This window comes from Aspergillus vadensis, assembly GCF_003184925.1.
Source record: "Aspergillus vadensis CBS 113365 unplaced genomic scaffold BO88scaffold_6, whole genome shotgun sequence".
NCBI lineage: Eukaryota > Fungi > Ascomycota > Eurotiomycetes > Eurotiales > Aspergillaceae > Aspergillus > Aspergillus vadensis.
The window spans coordinates 798755-819579 of NW_020292044.1; the positions used below are offsets into that span (position 1 = coordinate 798755).

Here is a 20825-nt window from a genome sequence, read left to right on the forward strand (position 1 = left end):
CCGATCGACCAGACGGGACGGCGCTCCACATGCCTATCTATACATACATACAGCCAACCTAGTTTTTACGATCCCAAGAACCATATGGAGTAATGGGAGAGGGGAAATAAGAAAATAGAAAATCAATGGGAGGGAGGGGAGGATGTGGAGAAGGATAAGAACAGAAGTACGGTGTAAAGTACAGTGACTTTGTTTTGTTTCCCTGAGAAGCTGCCAAAGGGGGCAATCAGCGAAACCCCAGTAAAAAGGCAGTTTGAGATTGGATAAACAATACGGCGGAGCGACTAGACCCAAAAGAGATCCTGGGAGGGCTAACCGGTTTTCTGGCACCATTGATTCTGGCCCTTTTCGGGTCAAGTCCATCTGCAGAAGAGGGTCTGGACGATTCTATTTGCCGGGCGAGACGACAAGAATCGTGTCCATATCTCGTCTCATCTGGAGGATATTGAGGGGGAAATGGGAAATGACTGGAATGGTTGCGAGTTCCCTGCTCATCAGGAGCAGATTATTGATTATTCATTTATTTTTGAGGTTTCTATTATCAGCTAGCTATCTATCTCTGCACCGTTCAGTGGAGGACTTGGTGGCCGACTAACCGAGTCGCCCCCCTCGACCGTGGGAAGCGCCAAAGGTGGAACGGAACAGCTTGGGCGCCTGGACGAGCCCTGTCAACCACGTTGCCGTTGATCAGGCGTCGAGGGATTGGGATTCTGGGACTGGCTCAGTGTGTTTTTAGCGAGCCGTCGTCGTTTGGTTCGGCTTAGCTTAGGAAATGCTAGGCTAGGCTTAAGTGGTCGATAGTCCAGTTGCGCTTGGGGATGGTTGGACCGGGAGAATGGCTCCATCCGGGTGTGGTTCAGGGTGAGCGAGGGAGCGACAGAGACAAGAGATTGAGTGACTGGTAAGGTTCAGTCAGGTAGGAAAGTTTGTTGCCAATGGTTCCTTTCAATAATACCGGCGGAACGTCCTGGGCCTGTCCGGGCGCGGCTGGGCTTGTCTCTCTTAGGGTGTGTGTGTTTTCTCCTAATGCTGATTTTCCTTTCTATTCTTTTCTACTTTTTCTGATTCACCTCATGGAGAGGGATTTTGCTTTTTGCCTGAATGGAATCACTCCATTACGGTTACATGAAATATAGCGAAAATAAATAATTTGTTATTAATTAAAAAGCATTAAGTAAAAACAAGACAGAGAGGTGTGTTTAAAAATAAGTATACTCAATAAATCCTGAGAAAAGAAAAGTGAGCAACAGGCAAGCATTCATTCATCCATTCATTCATTTCTGCTGAAATTTTGGTTGGGTCTTGGCCCCGATTGGGAATCCTCCACTCAATGCGGTCGGACCAGTCTAGCTGCTTTGGATGCTGCTTTTTTGAAGTCTGCTGATTGAGAAGATTATTATTCTTTTTTTTGGTCTTATTTTGTTTTCTATTTCTTTTTTAATTGACTGCTGATGGAAAGAATAATATTAAGAGTAATAAAAATTTAATACGACGAATGAAGATTGGATTGGAACAGTCCTGCGTGAGTACGGGATGAATGTCGTGCTATGTATCTCACCATCTCTCCCTAATTATTTTTTTCTCTCTCTCTGTATCAGTCTGACCCTCCTGCTTGGTATCTTCAGTAGTGGTAAAGACTGGTAGATAAGTAAATTCAGACCATGACCCAAAGAGTGAACAAATAAATAGAAAAAAAAAATAAAAGTAAAAACGAAAAATAAAAAACAAAAAAACAAAAACTGCGTGTGAAGGAGAGGGAGTTAGTCATTATCGGACCGTCAGGGTGGGTATGTTCTCCCTGGTATTTTTTCCCGGCGTGAACTCAACCCCCGCGCTGGCCAGACCCGGCGCTGGACTGGTCTGGATACGTCTCCATTCCCGGCTTGTTTGGTCCTCCCCATTTTCGCCCATCAGCAAATAATCCATATTATTATTCATATTCACTCTCCATCCCGAGTCTTTCTTGCTGTTCTTTCTCGTTTCCCACGAACAATAAAAGATCTCCCTCCCTGAACTTACCCCCTCCTTTTGCTTGTCTTTTCACGACTTCTCTTCTTCTCTTCTCCTCTCCTCTCCCTCCCTGCCGTGCAAGCTTATCCAACTAGCATCTTCCCTCCTCCATCAGCGCCACCCACGACTTGTCCGATCTTCACCACTAATTAATTCCCACTCTTTTCAGCTCCCACCAAACCGTCTATCATCCACCACCACCACCACTGCCAACACAAACTCCCGACTCCGACTCCGCCCGCCAATCTTCCTCTTCCCGCCCTCCCAAATCTTGCTCTACGCGCGCCGGATCCTACCATCCCCGCTGCCACTCAACTCCCGTCCATGGTACTCTAAACTGTCATTCCGCCAGATCTTCACCCGCGCATCCACATCAACGCATAACACATAACTATTTCTGTCTTCTCTCGTGCGCATCGCGTGAGGGCGCGTTGGCCTGCCTGGAGAAAAAAACAAGATCATGCCGTTGTCTTGACCAGTTTCTCATCGCCATACGCCTTTCCTAACCATCCTACCAACCTCGTCGATCTCTCTCCATTGCCGTGTCCGCGCTTGATTCTTCTGTCGCATCAGCACTCTCGCTCCATCGGATAGGATATGACTTCCGGATAAAACACTGGGGTCAATCCAACCTGACGTGAAATCCTCTTCATCGATCGTGAAACAACCGACACAGGTGGTACCCGTCGAGCATCATACCCACGGTCGATCTCCCAGGACCACCCCCGTTGCAGACTCAGATCGCTGATCGCGATCCGATCGCCCCTCCTGGATCCTCCAGACATTGCCGGTGGCCTGTCTGGCAGTCGATACTGGACCCTTGCATCTGACTCGGTCGCCTTCCCAGGACATCTGTCCAGCACCTTGGCCGCCCCCTCTTCCTTGGTAGTGGGTGATTTATTTCCTTCCTCTAGCTTCTCACGCGAGACATCCGCCAACCTGGCTGCCCTCGCGATCCCCCCTCCAGGCATGGGGACGGCGCTCGATGCGCTGACTACCCACCAGCCGTTGAACTCGCGTCGTCCTGCAGCCCCGACTCTGCCCAGCTTTGAGCTTCCTGCACCCAACTTTCAGACCAGCGTCAAGTACGCCCATCACAATCCTCCGCCTATTAATCCCAGCGTCAGCAACCTTCTCACTCCACCAGCGACCACGCAGTCGGGTGAAACACTGCCTGCTACGACCTCGCACACAGCCACCACGACGGCACCCACAAATCCGGAGTTGACTCCGTACTGGCAAAGCCAGAGCGCATACCAGAGTGGGTCAGGGGCAGCAGCTGCCCGTCAGTCGTGGAACTCAAGTGTGGTGTATCCGAGTCGAGACACCTTCTCCCCGTCGGTGAATTCCCTGAATCGCAACCCTGCCACGTCGACTCCAGGCACCGAGCACATCGCCCAGTCATACGAGATGAATCACTTGCCTCCGTTTCACCAATCTGCCTCGGTCTCCGCTGCTGCACCAGTTCAGGCGGGTGCTCCTCAGCAGCATCACGCAATGACACACGCGATGTTGTCCGCACACAACCCGTTGCCCAACCCAGCACCGTCGCCGCATCCCCTTCCTTCGAACGACCCCTATATGGTCAAATCGTCGTCTGCTCCAGCCTATGGGAATATTCAGCAGCTGTCAAGCCCACCGGGCGGCTATCCGCCGTACGGACAACAGGGCATTGTGCCCAACCGGGTGGCATCAAATCCGCACCCCTCGCACCATCTGAACTATCAACGACAGCCATGGCCGTCATATTCGCTTCCGGCGATGAACGGACCCATCTGGACGAATGTGCACAATCCCAACGGGCAGATGTCACTCACCGGAAACTTGCAGTCCGGGGTGCTGCCTGGGTTGCCTGGGTACAACAGTGGGCACGTGGCCAATATGCAGCAGATGCAGCAGTTGTATGGGGGTCACCCACCCCATCCGGGTCACGGCGCGCCAGGACCCACCAACGATCGACCGTTCAAGTGTGACCAGTGTCCACAAAGCTTCAACCGCAACCACGACTTGAAGCGACATAAGCGAATTCATCTCTCGGTGAAGCCGTTCCCGTGCACCCACTGCGACAAGAGCTTTTCACGCAAGGACGCACTCAAGGTGAGATCATTGCCGTCTTTAGTTTCTCGGTATAGTCTAACAGAGTACAGCGACATATCCTTGTGAAAGGCTGCGGAAAAGACGGCTCTGATGGCATGAAGCCAGGGGATCACGGGATGGTGAAGGAGGAGGATCGAAGTGACGAATCAAATGGACAGCACTGAGACGGGATTGGCGTTTATCGCATGTTCTGGAGTTGATGGAGGGTCGTTATTGTATTTGATTGACCAGCTACTCTGGACGGCGAGTTTGTATTGATTGATTTGACTGTGACTTATTTTTTGACGGGACAGGTTGGGACCGGATTGTTGATTGTTTGCTTTTTTCGGGATGGCATCAGCGTCGGGCAGCCTGATTCATGTATACGTATGTAAGTAGAGGCGTTGGCCAGCGTGTATGGATTGGAATGTTTGTTATTTACCATCTTTCTATTTCCCCTTATGAGCGATTGTTTGTTTGAATTTGGTCTGACTCAGATTGATTGAGTGGCACATGAGCAACCTGCTATGCAAGGTCTCCGGAAACATTACTACTCCGCCAGGCATCTCACCGCTGCAATGGGTGTACGCAGTGCCCATGTCCATAAAAGCTGCTACTATTGTCAATACCTGACTTTGCTATTGCTAGCATCGCTAGCAGACAAATTGCTTAATAGCCACCTCATCCACATCATCACCAACCAACCAACCAACCAACCAACCATGCATTCCCCCCTCCTCATCCCCCTCCTCCTCACAGCAATAACCCTAACCACCACGACCACCACCGCACAATACCTCAAAGACATCAACCCCATCGCAGTCGACTACCCCGTCTATGTCGACTTCGTCCCCGACTCCACCCACCTCGCCGACCTCGAATCCCCCAAATTATCCGAAGTCAACACCACCGTCTTCGAATGGTGGTACTTCGACGTCGTCTCCTCCACTAACCCCAACGCCTCCATCGTCCTCACCTTCTTCACCACCACCTCTAGGGCCTTCCCTGCTGTCCCGCCAAACCTCTCCTCCGTCCTGCTCACCTACGTCTGGGCTACCTTGCCGAATGGCACCACCGTGGCCCAGAACATCGTCCCGATCGATGCGTCGGTGATGGGCGATCGCGATGTTAATTCGGGTGGATGGGAGGGCACGGGCGGTTGGTCGGGACGAGAATCGGGGTATGAGGCGTGGGTGGGGTGGGAGGGGGGGAGGGTTAGTGGGAGGATACAGATGAGGGATGTGAGTATACCTTGCCATTAGCGGATAGATGTTGAAATCCTAATGATGGTGGTAATGATGGTAGCTCGCTCCGCCACTCCTGCCCTGCTCGACGCCTCAGCAGGGGAATCGGGCGTTGGGTCTCGGTGAGGGTCTGGGATGGGTGAGTATGGTGCCGGATTCGCATGCGATGGTGGATTTGGTGGTCGATGGGGAGAAGTTGCAGTTTATGGGGTTTGGGTATCATGATAAGGTAGGTATCATGCCTCTTCTTTATCTTACACTTGTTGTGTGTTGGTCTATGTCTAATAGGGTTAGAACTGGGGCAATCGCCCGTTTCAGAATATCGTCAAGACCTGGTCTTGGGGCCATGTGCATATCGGACCGTATGCGTTGGTGTGGCTGCAGTACACGCCTCGAGAGGGAGGGTATAATAACAACACCACGCCGATTGTGAGCGCCTATCTGGCCCGTGATGGGAAGGTCGTGCAGTCAGGCTGCCGTAACAGCATTATCAATATCTTTGAGAGGATGACGGCGAGTAGCTACGGTGTGGATCTGGCGATGGACGATGTGGAGCTACGGATCCAAGGGACAGTGGAAGTGGCTGGTGATGGGAAGAATTATTTCCGGTGGAATGGGGTAGTTTCGGGGACAGTTGGGGGCCAGAAACTGGATGGGGGAGTAGCTGTGTTTGAAGGGTTCAGGTTGTAGTAGTTGTAGTAATAGTAATTTCAACAGGTTGTAGCTGAAATGGACACATTCGACTTGTCTATTTACAAGGTACCAGTACACTAACTAAATATGGGGATGATCATTTCAACCACTCCTCCACCAACCCCCGATAATCCTCCATTCCATACGGCTCCAACCACTTCAAACTGCCCTTCCGTCGCCAATCCAGTCCCATATCCTGCAATAACAGATCAATATACGGCAACGTGTCAAACACGAAATCCGGATTCCTCTTCCCATATCCCCCCGGACACCGATACTTCCCAAACTGCGTATGCAGCGCCATCTCCCACACCACATCCCCGTCCACTTCATCCTCCATCAACCCCTTCTTCACCTCCACCGGACACGTCTCCCTCGCCTTCACCCCAATCCCATCACCCATGAACGCCGCCACCCACAGCGCCTGCACCTGCGCAATCAGCGGCGTATTCACCGTCATCGTCGTCCCCAGCACCGCCACCGACCTCTCCTTCATAAACGCCGCCGGCACCATGAACCGCACCAACCGGAACGGATGCTTCGCAGTAGCGGGTGCCCCGGGAGCCAGGTGCTCATAATCTTCTCTCCCATTAACACCGACACTCAAACTCTCGCGCAGCTTCGGGAACCGCGTCAAGATCTCCTGATCCGCCCGCTTCACCATCGGCGTACTCAAGTAATCCTCCGCCCATGGGAAACCCAACTCGCACTCAATGCCCGCGGGTCTGAACTCCATATTGGGTTGGGCTTTCCACCCGGTAGCACAAATCAACCCCTCACTCTGAATAACCTCCCCGGACTTACCCAAGTGAATACCTCCATCTTCGGAAAGTTTCACAATATCATCAATCACTAGCCGTACCTTCTTCTCCCGAACAAGGGAGTAGAAGTCATCATCATAGTTCAGAATACTCAGTCCACTGGCAATCCAAAAGCAACTGAACCACGGCTTCAACTTCTTCGTCTCCTCGTGCCCGTCGTAGTTGTTTAATGTCAACAGGTCGTTCTCCAGCACTGCCCAGTACGCATTCACGATCTTCCGGCCGAGCCAGGTACCATGCAGAAACTTCCGAATTCGTGAACACCCGTCCGCGTCGCCCCAGATACAGGGCGAGAACCAGGTCAACAGCCGCGTGGTGAGGAGCTTCTCGAACCATTTCTTCAAGGGGGTAACGTACATCGGAGTCATCCACACCGGCCCGTGGCCTGTTGAGCGGATGATCCATGTGACGTTGGCGCCGGACGTCGCGGCGGCGTGCACGGCGTCCCAGGCGGATTTGGTCCCGCCGTAGATAGTTACCTTTTTGTCCTTTTGGAAGAGGGTGGCTTGGTGGGGGAGGAGAGTGCCGGTGTGGGTGATGATGTGAGGGTAGGTTTCTTGTCCTGGGATGTGAGGGAGGAATGGTTCGGAGGTCATTCCTGTTGCTAGCAATAGCTTCTTTGTGTGAATTATCTTCCTTTGGACTTCGTCCGAGGAGGAAGAGAAGGGGGATGTGCTGGTGGTGAGTGTCCAACCCCCGTCATTATCGTCGACGTGCTCGACGACTTCCACCTTCGTCTCGAGTCGGATCAGGTCCCGGATGTTGAAGTGGTCCACGTAGGCATTGAGGTACTTGTGTACCACGTGTCCCGGGATATGTTCGCCTTGCTTCACGCCGAAGGTGGCGCTGTCCATGGGGAAGTCACTGTATTCGTAGGTGCCCAGCATGTTGTTGGTTTTGAGGCCCTGGTAGAGCCGGTGGGCGGCCCAGACGCCGCCGACGGTGGTGGCGCTGTCCAGCAGGAGGATGCGGGCGGTGGGGTGCACCTCGTGGTAGGTTTTGAGGGCGGAGAGACCAGACCATCCTTTTGCAAATTGTGTTAGTGTTCTGTAGTGTGAAGGTGAGAATGGATAGATGGAGTGGCATTGGGGTCAAGGGAATGGGACGGGAAGGGCCATGCAAGGGATAGACGGAAGGATGAAGGGATGGGAAGTTGAGTGGAAAATACCTGCTCCGACAATAACAAGATCGACGGATTCCATTTCCACAGACGACTCCATAGTGGATGGATGACGAATCCGTAGGTTGTGAATGGAGTGGACTGACTTGAATTGAAGGAAAAAAAAAAACCTAATAGAAAGAAAGAAACAAAGAAGCTTGTGAAGAGGAAAACAATAGCAAAGTAAGGAATGCCAGTCGGTGATTAAAAATAGACAATGTACTTTGTTGCTAATGTAACACAACCGCGCTCACAAGTATTTGCTCCAGTGGAGCAGCCACAGCCAGCGATTTATAGTAACACAAACACCCAAGAAAAGAATGGGGAGACCAGACGAGAAGAGAGAGGGGGGGGGGGGGGTATGACCGTTGGAAGCCCGCCGATCGCGGGTTTTAATCCCGTCGACACTCCCTGTCTTGGCTGCATAATGGAGTGAAGGGGACTAGGATTTACTCCGTTACTAGTGGCTGACTGACGGGGACAGTGTCTGAAAACAGAGTAGTACAGTACGGACTACGGAGTACAGAGGAATCGAGCCGGAGAAAAAATAATATAAGTAGGGACTAGATTGGTCTGCAGTTGGGACGGAAGATGATAGTTAGACTTCCGAGGAAATTGCAGAGTCCTCAACTTAAGTACGGAGGACAAGGATGGGGGTGATACAGGCCCGTTCATTTGTTGGTTGATCGCAAGCGACGGCCGGCGCGGACACTAGTTTGGTGGTTGACAGTTAGGGTTATGGAATGGCAGCTCCACCGGGATTTGGTCCCAATGTTCAGAGTTTGACCCGGTGATTCACTTGACAGGAATGACAGGATGTCAGCTTTGGTTGATTCCTGGATCGTCAGAACTTTGTCTTAGACTCTAGTTATATACGTAGTTAAAAGCTGACTTGTCAGTCGGCTCTCACTGCCTCACTGCCCTGCATCTCTATCTGATTAATGCGATAAACTCAATATTCAGATTCAATAGTTGATGCATACACCCGCATTATCGATATGTCATGCATCCTTTGCATCCTGCGACTCAATTTCTGGGTCTGTGCTGATCGGCTATCCGTAAATTTGTGCCAACTTGTTGTTGCTGCCAAAGTACTGCCTACCGATGCCTCCGTAATCCCCGCGCTGATCTCTGTCTCTATCCGGTAATCATAGCGTTCTTCCTTCTTCATCCTCATCTTCTTCCCATCTCCACTGCCCCGTCCACACCCACACATACACGAACTGGGCCATGGCTTTTCCCCCCTCCCCTCCCGGTCTCTTCCCGCGTAACGGCACACGGCCTGGCCTTGTTTCTGGGTTGGGTCTGATGCTTAGTATAGTCTAGTAGACTAGCATGGCCTACCGGAAATTACAAGAACTGGTCCCCGTAGTTTCAGTCTAGTCCACTGTGTGGCCCAGTCGCCTCCCTATCTTGCTTAAGTGCCACCAAACTACTGCATCGTACTTCGGGCTCTCCCCTCTCAGGAGACAGAATACACCAGGGAGGAAGGAGACCAAAAAAAAAGGGAGCCAGCACGGAACCACTCGCTTGGGTCGGATGTTTTGCCGGGTGATGAATATGAACCGTGCGTGCCGACTGTCAACTAAGGCCAGTGCCAAAATTTAGAACAGGCAGGCAGACAGACAGACAGGCAATCAGTGACTGGGATCTTTGATGACTGGGGATATATTAATATGTAGTATACCCTCTTAGTCCCTTTCTCCCGATTGTCTTGTTTTTCGTAAACAGATCCACAGGTCCACTCCTTTCCACCACCCTCTCTTGCAACTTCTGTCAGTCAGTCAGTCAGTCATGGCAGGCGACGACTTCGCCGTCGAGGCGTTCACTCTCTTAGCTATAGCCATCGTCACTATAGCCATTCGCATCGTTGCACGATGGTTCACGGCCGGCTGGAAGAACTTTATGCTCGATGATTATTTGATGCCATTGGCGGGGGTATGTGCCTGTCTCTCCCCGCCACCATTTTCCCACGTCACTCCATGCTGATAAGACTGGTTCTATGACAGGTAGTATACGGTCTCGAAACAGGCGCCGCCTACTGCGTGAGCGCCTGGTGGAAGGGTCTCGCCAACAATGCCATGACGGACGCTGAGCGCGCCGCGCTCTCCCCTACTTCAGAGGAGTACCATTTGCGGGTTGGGGGGTCCAAAACGCAGGTACTGGGGTGGTCGCTGTATACCACGTTGTTGTGGCTGCTGAAGTCGTGCATGGCGGTGTTTTATTCTCGATTGACGTATGCAGCCACCAAACTCACTCATCCACAAACATCATACTAACAGTTCATAATGATAGGGCCGGCCTCATCAACATGCACATTCGCATCCGCATCGCATACTTCCTCATCGGAGCCACCTACATCGCCGTCATCCTCAGCATCCTGGTAGGATGCCACCCTATCCAGAAGAACTGGCAGATCAACCCCAATCCGGGGAACTACTGCCAGCCGGCTGTCTCACACATCGACGTCTATGTGACGGTGGTGCTGAACGTCGCTACCGACGTGTATTTGATTTCCATCCCGACCCCTGTAAGTCCACCCTTGTACCCTGTCCTCTCCATGACAAATAAACCCCAGCCAAGACTGACTATTGAAATTATTCGAAATCACCTAGATCCTGTTTAAAGCCCGTCTTCCCTGGCGCGAGAAACTCGAACTCCTTATCCTCTTCAGCGGTGGTACCTTTGTCATGGCGTGTGGTATCCTTCGTTGCGTATTGATCGTCACTGTATGTCCCACCTCACACCCCCCTCCACCTACAAGACACACCCACTAACCATGGTAATGCAAACAGGCCGGCGCCAACGGCGCCTCCCAAGCCGGCAGCTGGGCCTGCCGCGAGACCTTCGTAGCGGTAATAATTGGCAACGCCCCAATGATCTACCCGATGTGTCGCAGACTGGCCATGCGGGCAGGGTGGTACATGACCACCAAGGGGACGAAGGGCAGTTCGCAGAGCTATCCGTTATCGGATGGAGCGGCGCATTCGGGCACGGATAATAGTAAAAATAAGAGACGCAAGTTCAAGCATCCGTTGTCGTTGCCGGATACGCAGTGGAATACGGTTAGTGATGAGCAGATGATGCTCCCGCCGGGAGAGTGGGAGGTAAGTCATGCTGCGAGGAATGGGGATGGGAGTCTGGTTGTTCCTGGGAATGGAGGGGTGTATGATGGGGGGTGGAAGGGGGGCAGGGAGACAGTCGTTTCGACGGCTTAATTTTTTATATTTACTAGTATTTCCTTTGTGGGTTTCTTTTGTTGGGATGGATAAAATATTATGAAGATGGTATAGGTATGGAAGGTTATGATAATGGTAATCTCAACACAACGTGTGCAATTGACTAGAAAGAAAGATGATAGTGAGTAGTGAGCTTCGCACACCGTAGATTATATCCTTCTGAGAGGATGAAGGCAGAGGTCACTTCATCTCCTCAATCTCCGTCAGATCCTGCTTCTTCAACGACGCCTTAACCGGATTCTTCTGCTGGAAGATAGCAGTCAACTCCTCCAGCGTGCGCTTACTGGTCTCCACAAACAGGAAGTAAATGACAATCACCTCCATCGTATCCCAGAAGATGAATAGGAAGTAGTACTTCCATCCGGCCTGCGTAAACGCAATTCCAGTCACGAAGGTATTGTAAAACGAGGCGATGTTGACGAAGAACTGCCACAATTAGCACCCAATTTCACATACATATATATAGTAGACACATAAGGAAAGGAAAGAAAAGGGGGCATACGTTATTCATCCCCATTCCCTTGGCCCGACTCTCATACCGCAAACACTCCACCGGATACATGGCCTGATTAGGCGTCCAGCCAGCCGAATAGATAAATCCGAAGAGATAAATCATCGCGATCTGTGCGCGCGCTGCAACTGCGCTCTTGGCAATGGGCGTGCCGTCCGCTCCGTCGACCACGTTCGTTGCGTTCAACGCAGTCACTATCGCGAATAATACCACCACGATACTCGTCGACACGAGAAGCTGTGTACGTCGGCCGATTCGGTCGGTGATGAGTGCTCCTGACACGGCGCCTAGGAATGAGACCACGTTCTGCACTCCCTGCAACATCAGTTGCGTGTTGTTGTCTGTGATTCCGGCACCGCGGAGCATCTGTGGGTAGTAGTAGCTGACGGGCCCGTTGCCGGTCCATTGGCCGAAGAGGGCTATTCTCTGATCAGTATGGTTATTCTGAGGGTCGGGAAAGGTGTGGAGGCATACCCATGATAATGACCAGCATAGACCGGTATCGCACTTCCCGAGTATTGAACAACTCGCGATAATCCCACCACCGCTTATCAGACCCCGTCTGGGAAATATCCTCGATCATTTCGCGGTACTCGAGTTGCACGATAGGGGCGTTCCTGTCCCCGTCACCGTGGTAGTCGGCCAGGACTTGCAGTGCGGCGTCGTGTTTGTCTTGGGAGATGAGCCAGCGGGGACTCTAGCATACCGTTATATATTAGCATCGATACCCACTTCAAGTCAAACAAAGTGTGGCCAAGGATCTGTGAAAGATGTGGGACATACCTCAGCAATAAAAGGCACAAACACCAATACCAACCCCGAAAACACCATCTGCAACCAGATCGGGATCCGCCAACTCATAGTCCCCTCGATTGAACTCGTCCTCCACGGGATGAACGTCCCCGGGATACCGCCTCCGAACCACAACACATTGTATAGACCCGTCATGGCCCCACGGTACGCTGGGTGCGCCATCTCCGATACGTATGCCGGTCCGGCTGTGGCGGAAATAGCGACGCCGAAACCGAGGATGAAACGTCCGCCCATGAATCCGCCGATGTTGTGGCAGGTGGCTTGTACGATGGTGCCGATGATAATGAAGAGGGAGCCGAGGGCCATGCCGACGCGGCGGCCTATTATATTATTCAAGTGTTAGTGTGGCTCTGATGGGGTAGTAGACAGGTAAGGGGTGGGGTATACCCTTGAAGTCAGTAGCCGGACCAGCTACGAACGATCCGACGATATTTCCGATAGTATAGATGGCGTAGACGATACCCGTGGACGGCGTGCCGCTGTTCGGGTCGAAGCCGAAGTAGTCTCGGTACTGGGCGTAGCTGTTGATGGAACCCATCAGGGATCCGTCGTAGCCGTTGATGCAGGAGTTGAGCATAGCGACGGCGATGCAGCCGTACAACTATCGGCACACTATATTAGGACACGATAGAGCGCTAGAAAAGAAGGGCATACCTTGAGCATGCTCTTACTCCATAGCGACGGCTTCTGGAGACTCGTTGCCACAGCCAGAGCCGAGTCGCCCACCCCACCCTTGAGTTGGTCATTGGGGTGGTCGGTCTCGTCGACGTGAGCCACGCTGGTTGTAGTTTTCTCAGCCATATCCACTCACTTGGTTGAGGTGCAGAAGAAGATATTGATGATCGGGATGAAAGTGGGAATAACACGGGGAACTCACCACACATATATACTAATTACAGAGTACTCAGTCGAGGCAGCCGGTGAGGCCAGGTAGAATGTATCGGATGCAACGGTAATATGGCCGAGGAGATGTGATAGGATCGGCTGATGCAGCAAGGGTGCAGCCCCGTATCCAAACGGGAATAGAGAATCCGGGGTAGGTTTGCCTCGTCGTGGAAGATGAATGGTTGGAGGGCAAATTGCTGGCGGGGGAGGCTGCTAACTACTGCACTAGTTGACACCTTTGATTTGATAGACCTTTAGCCACTACGAGCCAGCTATAATTGACTCATCTAAACTAAGCTAACCTACTTTAATGAACCTCTGATCCTGTTCATGTCAGCGTTCTCAAATACCACGGAATACGGCCCGACGTGCCGTAGGCATGGGGATCCGGGGTAGAGAAATTAAAGTCAACCCTAAGCGAGGCACTCCGCAGCGCATGACCCATACGAGAGCTCGAAATGAATCTGCCAATAGGCCATTCGAGAATCTGCCCATAGCTATAGTCTGGAATCAATCAGACCACCATGTCAAACGAGTTATTTCTCCACCCGCCACATGGAAAGTGGGAAACGAGGGCCGAATCGATTCGCCTCGGGCATCACTGCAGCCCAACCCGCACAGACCGGGTCAACTCGATCTAGCCTGTTAGTAGACCCAGACCAGACCCTTTTAGACGCAGGGTCCGAGCTAGATTCCACGTGTAATTACAGTTTACATCAATTGCTTAGTGCTGGCTTCTGGTTTTCTTTGTCTGTCTGTCTATCGTGACTCATATTACACATAACAATAACATCTAGCTAGCTAGCTATACAGCTATCATACACTCACCCAACCAGACCAGCCCCCAAACTCCAAGAAACCATAAACAAAGAAGTTATGACAGAAACTCCCCCTTCTCCTCCGGACTAACATACAAACTCAACGTATAATACCTCCCCTCAATAATCTCACTCTCCCCTACCAACCCCCCAGCTAGCACCAACCTCGAACCCCCCCGAAACGGCATCGCCACCCACATCAACCTACCCTCGCGATCCGCCCCCATCCACGCCGTCTCCGTACACGACATACTACTCCCAAACAGCAGCGGATTGAACCCATTGCACACGGCCTCCGGGATATGCAGCACGTTCTCGAGCACGATGGTATGCGTATCGAACGGGTTATCGAGGCTGCGGACGACGGGGATCTCGACGGTTCCGATACCGGCCACTTCGAGCTCGTCCATCGGGTTGAAGATGTTGTTCTTGAGGTGCGCCGTCACGGGTCGGTAGGTCGTGAAGTGTGCGCGGTCGCGCGCGTAGTGCACGTTGCCTTGCACGACCATCCAGTCGTGGCAGATGCGTTGCGATGACGGGAGGTGCATCGCTTTGGTGCGTTTGCGGGGGGATGTCGGTGGGCTGAGCGGGCGGGTGGTCATTTTGGTGCGGATTGATGGGCTTATGGGAGGGATTGGGTTTGGTAAGGTGGTATGAAGCTGTGCTGTTGCTGTGTGGGTGTGAGCTGTGAGGGTGTTAGTGGGTCAATTGGACTGGATAGGTTGTGATTTTGAGATAGACGTACTAGTTAATTGCGTAGGTGGTGGGTGGACCGGTCAATGGGGTTATATTTGAAGTAAAAAGTGTACGAGATTGAGAAAGAGATCTCGTGAGATGCTGAGCTGAACCAGAGTTGACGCGCCGAATGCGGAAGTCGGGCAATATATTGGGGCGGTGGCTGGTTGACCGCCTGCGCTAGCTGGATCGGGTGTGGCGGGTTGCTATTTCGGGTAAGCGAGGTGATGCGGGAGTTTGTTTCTCCGGTTGTTGCGTTCTGCCTGAAGGGGTTAAGCGTTCTGCAGTGAGCAATAGCAAATAACTAGGGAGAAGATGGTTATAGCCGACTACTAGACTACTGTTTACCAACGTAAGGAAGGAGAGCCTGCTGATTAACACAAATTATTTGTCGCAGTTAGGGGAGACAGATGATCCTAGTAGCTTTGCCAGATCGCTGTGGCCGCTGAAGAACCCCTACTTTACATCTTACAAGTCCGGCAAATAGTAACAATTGCTCTCCACTAGCTGGATACGCTACATCGAATGATATCGATTTGTTGAAGCAAGAAATAATGCAGCAAGAAGTTTGCCACAAGATAATATTTGTGGTTCCTAAATCTTAGAAAACCTTAACCTTGAATATCCCGTCATATCATTCATCATATCATCCGTCATACCATCCAAGAAGCTTGAGTTTTTGACGAAGCTGATCATCGCGAAATGCTGAGTTCAGTCTTCGTTAGCATTGCGCGCTTGCAGTATCGATAACACCACTCCGGCTGAACAAGAAACAGGCTTACGTTCTTCTGGTAATGCGAGTCTCAAGTTTTGGCTTCTGGCAATTATCACATTTTCCTAGCCAAGGTTCTGCGAGCTGATAGTCCCAAGTGTTCCGAGGACAGGCTCTACCCTCTCGTTGTGCAGTTTCACAGCGTGTGAAACCAGCCTGGGCTAAATGTTTACATCCAAGATGGCTGCGTACTGCAAAGGAGCACATCGTGCTATTGTTTATGAGGTGGTAGGTTGGTTGGAGAATTGAGTGACAGATATTGTGGTAGTGAAGGGTGAAAGTTCGACGGCGCAGGTGGTAAGAGGGAGGTTAAGAGGAGTTAGCGAGTAAGAAAAAGTTCAGACTCAAAGTATGCTTGCAAGGACCATTTTATATAACATTTATAGAATTCTTCACTTCGTTTCTAGAACTATGTTAAACCGGGAAAAGCCGTGCACCTGTGATAAAGAGCGACGAATTTTCCGTGCTGATCAACAGGCTTATATACACGGCCCTGAACAAGAGCCTGAACTGCAGTGATTATCGGTTTGACAGGTATGCTAATGCTTCATTGTCACTGTCTGAGAACATTCCCTACTGTTGTCTGCAATGTGGAGTGAAGGAAATAACAGCAAGCCATATCCGAAATTTAACTACTTCTGTGAGTATAGAATTGGTAAATTAATTTCCCAGTCTTACCGTGGCCAATCGAAGGTTTTCACCTTATCAGAAGTAATTGATCAGTGAATGTGATGGTGTTATTCCTTCGGCATGGCTTCTTTAGGAAAAGCCTGTCAGTACTGTTAGTTACACGGCTAGCAGAAATACCATCTCACATTCACTATCGCTTGCTTGTATTATTTCATCTCTAGTCTGATCCCTACACATCACAATCTACAGAGATAACCCGCAACCTATTCTGCTCTCGTATATCAGTTGTTAGCGATCAGCTATCTCAAGGGATCATGGAACCAACACTTCCGGCTGATGCCACCCCTGTTTCAGTGCCTGCAGTTGACCTGATCATCGAAGGTGAAATTCGCGATTTTGCAATAGCTGACACCACCCACATCATCGTTAAGTGAGTAGGCTATGACCTTACTCCACAAGCAGCTGAAAACGTTGTCTAACCAACCTCATCCCAAGACTTCCTTTGGGGATCCTGAACTCGATAACGGCATTTTGCGCCGTGAGCTACAATCCAAACCAACCACGACTTTTCAAGGAATTCATCGGAAAGGCATTATCGGAAGAGTTCTTTGGTGACGAGCAGCAACTCCAGTGCATGAAGTCTAAGCAGATCAGGAACGTGGAATACGTTGGATACAGAAAAGAGACTCCCATAGAGACTCCTCAAGTCATCGTGGTGGCTCTCTTGGAACCTGTTCCCGGTCAGAACTTGAAGGCGGTTTGGAAGCCTGCCCCAGATATCACACCTGGAAAAATTCGAGAGCGTGAGTATCTGGCGCCGTGGGATTGAATTTAAATGTTAACAGTGTGATTGAGCAGGGGCTAGAATGAGGGCTATGGAGAATTTTGCCAAAGAACAGTACAGGAGATGGGGGCTACATGAACTGGACTGATCTCTGTGAAAGTTAGGGTCCCTTCTAATCTACGAAGAATAGTCCACCTATACAGCAAAAAACGCGGGTGGTGTTAACACAGTCGAAACGCCATTGGAGGGGCGCATGATGGAAAGCTAGCTTAGCAGTAGGCGTTGCTAATCTGACTTCTAAGGCAACTTATGAGTTGCAGTAATCGACCCCATTGCCCGTAAGATTAACAGAGATCTTAGATTCAACTGGTTTACTAACGGAAATCGAGTAGTCCTAGGCGGTTGCAGCTCAGCCTACGATATACAACAGCAAGTCGGGAATTTACAATCGTATAATATAAGTTGGCATAGGACAGCGTAAAACGTAGCTCAATATATCACGTTACAGGCAATGTGAGCCGGCGTGACCATGGTCAGGTACAGCATCATTCCTTGTAAAGCGCACCGAGAAGCGTTAGTCCCGATAGACGAGATCCATGAAACCCCAGCTTTTAATATATTCGGACTCTGTTGAACCGAGTCATGCATGACAGACCAGAAGGGTTGCATACTACAGTGCGGGGAAAGGTCTGTCCAGTCAGGCGCAAAAACTCAGTCCACCAATACAATGAAGCTCCTTGAGCTTGAGCACGGTCGCCTCGGGTATAGCAATCCCATCGTCTTTAATACTTGGCAGCATAAGAGGAAAAGATGAAGATCTACCACTTCTATACGAGCAAGAATGATCATCATGCGTACAATTATTCTTTCCCTTCTCGTGACCCCGATTCTTGCTGCGGTGGGACCTGAGTCCCTAGGGTCGGATGTATCCATTCTACTTCATAATGATCTATTAGGTGAGCGCGAGCCAAGATAGAATGACAGCAGCAAATATAACCCCTGAAAAGAGGCAGATAGTCCACTGGTAAACTCAAGCGTCATAATTCTGGGTGTCAAGAATTTGGAGCAAGCGACCGAAGCCTGCAATGCGCTCGGAGAGTCACTCTGGGGCAATGCTCCCTCGACACCTGCGGACGTCAAGGCTGACCTTGAATACCTTACCTACCGTGGCGACTACAAAGACAATCAGCGTTTCTGGATATTGCCAGTCAACGGCACTGGTAGGACAATTGATCTGAAAGGAACTATTGCGACGGCAGAGAGCAGCCAACTTTACCCTGCGCTTTGCACACAGAGTGCTCCTTATTCGACAGAAGACTACCAGAACACAAGCAGCCAGTATCAAGTTACAGTGCATGCAAATAATGAGTACCTAACAGGGTAAGGTTCTCCTTTCCGCAGACCAAACATTAGCTCACAGGGTAGGTATCGTGATCATGTTATATTCCGGTTCATCGGTGTCCGCTTCGCTACCGAGAAAGAACGATGGACCTATCCAGAACGATATACGGGCAGTGGAAGCAACGTCTCTGCTTTAAAGTATGGGTCCATATGTCAGCGCGACGCGAATGGTAATGAAGAGAACTGTCTTATTCTGAACATATGGACTCCTTACCTCCCTCGTCAGCCGGCAGAGAAGAAGAAATTGAGACCAGTAGCATTCTGGATTCACGGCGGTGCCTTTACTGGCGGAAGCCCCAATGATCCATACTACGATGGAGGAAACCTTGCTTCGAGAGGCGATGTCGTGGTAGTCGGAATCAGTTACCGACTCGGAACCCTTGGATTTCTCGCTTTGAATGACGGCAAAACAAACGGTAATTTTGGCCTCGCTGACCAAATCGCCGCACTCGACTGGGTCCGCCAAAACATCGAAGCCTTTGGAGGTGACCCAGACCAGATCACCATTTTTGGTCAGTCTGCCGGAGCGGCCTCCGTGCGAGCGTTGCTGGCTTCGCCTAAAGCAAAGGGAACGTTCAGCCGCGCTATTATGCAAAGCAACCTCGGGGGTCTTGCGTATGGCACCACTTACTCCCGGTACTATACCATTGATGAGGAGATGGATGTAGCTGGCAGCGCCATCCTGGAAGAAACGAACTGCACTGCCGCGACATCGCCTGTGGACTGTCTCAGGAACTACACCGCCAGTGCCATTACCGATCTGTCGACCACAGCCCGATACCTCGTCGTTGATGGGACGTATCTGAACAGCCCCCAGCTTGATCTCAGCCGCTCCACAGAAGCGTCGCGTGTACCTGTTATGATGGGCATCATGCGCGATGATGGCGCCCAGTTCATCAGCTATCCAAATGCCAGCGAGAATATTGACACTTTTCTAACTGAGAATGACCTGCCCGCGTCTGTACTTACAAGCGGCCTCTTTCCCCTGGCCACTGGCCCTAATGCAACGCTTGATGTGTTCAACACGTCCGCCCGCGTGGCAACTGATGGTATGTTTCGATGCATCGACGAAGCAACAGGTTATGCAGGCGTCGTCAACAACATATTCCCTGAGGTATACTTCTATGAGTTCAACCGGTCCTATGAGCTCGAGGGTCAAGTATATAACGGTCGAGTATGCTATGCTCCCCCTGCGGCAGCGTACCCAAACGGTGACCCGAATCTGGAGTACTGGAAGTGTCATTCTGGAGATCTATACTATGTCTTTGGGAATCTGCGGCGATTGAACCAGCCATTCAGGGACGAGTATGAGTTGCCGTTTGAGCAGTATGTACTGGATTCCTGGGCCAGTTTCATTAGGACTGGAAACCCGACACCAGATCCGGGGCTGTTGAGATCTAGAGGCTATGTGAATACCAGCCGGGCTGTTGAGGAAAGTGGTGCGTGGCGACCCTTGCGAGAGGGGGACTATAGTTTGAGGAGAATGCAGTGGCCTCCGTACCAGACTGCATTCAATGAGGTGGAGCAGTGTACTGCGTTGGAATTGCCGCTGAATTACTATGTGTGAATGTGGTAGATTGATCATGGTCTTGAACGATGGGGAAGGTTCCATGCAGGCCAAGGACGACTGCCCAAGAAGGATCATTCAGGCATCGAGGATTTCAGGCTTCTGGACATTTCCTTGCAAATGTAGGAGATCTCCCATGTAAGTTGATAGCTTTGGGCTCACTGAAATAATATAAAGGGGCTCGAGCATTTCCTTCAACCTCAGCTTTTCTTCCCTGTCCACCCCAGAAAAGCCAAGGGGGGCGGAAGGGAGGATGGAGGCGACAAGGCTCAATGCTTCTTGTATCTTTATATATATTGCAGTGATGATGAATGAGTACATCAAGGTCACCATCCAGCTCTGGAGAAGTGTTCTTCTCACAAAACAGCCTGTGGAGCTGGCAATGGCAGACGAAATATCTTCATCTCACACGTAAGACAAGGTGCTACTCCTGAAAGGAGCGGACACACGTTCGACGTCAGCGTTATACAGGCAAAGAAATCATGACTTCCCCATCTACCGAGTAAGATGATCATGATATCCAGATCATTACCAATGCCACAAACATACTTTATATGACTCACTGGCAGGACATCAACGCCCAGCGCTACGCTCAGCGAAAGAAATGTGCTCACACACCCAGACCCGGCTCAAACAATCGCGACTTCCCAGTTTGGGTACATAATGT

At 51.0% G+C, this 20825-nt stretch overlaps 8 protein-coding genes across 8 annotated transcripts; 5 read left to right on the forward strand and 3 right to left on the reverse strand.

Annotated features, from left to right (window-relative positions):
* Window positions 1-2979: 2979 nt before the first annotated feature.
* Window positions 2980-4271, forward strand: BO88DRAFT_423934 (putative C2H2 finger domain protein; the record flags this gene model as incomplete). The annotated part of the gene is made up of 2 exons (XM_025708697.1): window positions 2980-4107; window positions 4158-4271. The coding sequence occupies 2 exons, from the start codon at window positions 2980-2982 to the stop codon at window positions 4269-4271; spliced, it is 1242 nt and encodes a 413-aa protein (XP_025564967.1).
* Window positions 4272-4808: 537 nt separating this feature from the next.
* Window positions 4809-6020, forward strand: BO88DRAFT_451848 (uncharacterized protein; the record flags this gene model as incomplete). The annotated part of the gene is made up of 3 exons (XM_025710661.1): window positions 4809-5327; window positions 5392-5559; window positions 5625-6020. 3 exons carry the CDS (start codon window positions 4809-4811, stop codon window positions 6018-6020), a joined length of 1083 nt encoding a protein of 360 aa, XP_025564968.1.
* Window positions 6021-6120: 100 nt separating this feature from the next.
* BO88DRAFT_336129 (flavin-binding monooxygenase-like protein) lies at window positions 6121-8046 on the reverse strand (the record flags this gene model as incomplete). The annotated part of the gene is made up of 2 exons (XM_025702886.1): window positions 6121-7868; window positions 8013-8046. The coding sequence occupies 2 exons, from the start codon at window positions 8044-8046 to the stop codon at window positions 6121-6123; spliced, it is 1782 nt and encodes a 593-aa protein (XP_025564969.1).
* A 1683-nt stretch (window positions 8047-9729) lies between these two features.
* Window positions 9730-11221, forward strand: BO88DRAFT_486512 (uncharacterized protein; the record flags this gene model as incomplete). Its single annotated transcript, XM_025712456.1, has 5 exons — window positions 9730-9941; window positions 10013-10239; window positions 10299-10533; window positions 10619-10732; window positions 10799-11221. Exons 1-5 carry the CDS (start codon window positions 9798-9800, stop codon window positions 11219-11221), a joined length of 1143 nt encoding a protein of 380 aa, XP_025564970.1. The 5' UTR covers window positions 9730-9797.
* A 54-nt stretch (window positions 11222-11275) lies between these two features.
* Window positions 11276-13404, reverse strand: BO88DRAFT_384813 (putative MFS lactose permease). The gene is made up of 6 exons (XM_025704719.1): window positions 13221-13404; window positions 12954-13167; window positions 12537-12886; window positions 12228-12450; window positions 11745-12172; window positions 11276-11668 (listed from the first exon to the last, which is right to left on the reverse strand). Exons 1-6 carry the CDS (start codon window positions 13365-13367, stop codon window positions 11423-11425), a joined length of 1608 nt encoding a protein of 535 aa, XP_025564971.1. The 5' UTR covers window positions 13368-13404; the 3' UTR covers window positions 11276-11422.
* An 884-nt stretch (window positions 13405-14288) lies between these two features.
* On the reverse strand, window positions 14289-15218 carry BO88DRAFT_403368 (uncharacterized protein). The gene has a single exon (XM_025706341.1). The coding sequence runs from the start codon at window positions 14869-14871 to the stop codon at window positions 14326-14328; it is 546 nt and encodes a 181-aa protein (XP_025564972.1). The 5' UTR covers window positions 14872-15218; the 3' UTR covers window positions 14289-14325.
* Window positions 15219-16720: 1502 nt separating this feature from the next.
* On the forward strand, window positions 16721-17338 carry BO88DRAFT_451853 (uncharacterized protein; the record flags this gene model as incomplete). The annotated part of the gene is made up of 3 exons (XM_025710662.1): window positions 16721-16836; window positions 16902-17209; window positions 17265-17338. 3 exons carry the CDS (start codon window positions 16721-16723, stop codon window positions 17336-17338), a joined length of 498 nt encoding a protein of 165 aa, XP_025564973.1.
* A 702-nt stretch (window positions 17339-18040) lies between these two features.
* On the forward strand, window positions 18041-20158 carry BO88DRAFT_442524 (cholinesterase; the record flags this gene model as incomplete). The annotated part of the gene is made up of 3 exons (XM_025709958.1): window positions 18041-18146; window positions 18198-18570; window positions 18616-20158. The coding sequence occupies 3 exons, from the start codon at window positions 18041-18043 to the stop codon at window positions 20156-20158; spliced, it is 2022 nt and encodes a 673-aa protein (XP_025564974.1).
* Between the last annotated feature and the right edge of the window lie 667 nt (window positions 20159-20825).

What these genes read in the sequence shown, in the direction of transcription:
- BO88DRAFT_384813 (XM_025704719.1), bottom strand. Translation starts at nt 13,367, where the DNA reads ATGGCTGAGAAAACTACAACCAGCGTGGCTCACGTCGACGAGACCGAC. An exon ending in TCCGGCTACTGACTTCAAGG is followed by an intron (nt 12,887 to 12,953) that starts GTATACCCCACC and finishes ATAATATAATAG; the next exon opens with GCCGCCGCGTCGGCATGGCC. An exon ending in TATGCTGGTCATTATCATGG is followed by an intron (nt 12,173 to 12,227) that starts GTATGCCTCCAC and finishes ATCAGAGAATAG; the next exon opens with CCCTCTTCGGCCAATGGACC.
- BO88DRAFT_403368 (XM_025706341.1), bottom strand. Translation starts at nt 14,871, where the DNA reads ATGACCACCCGCCCGCTCAGCCCACCGACATCCCCCCGCAAACGCACC.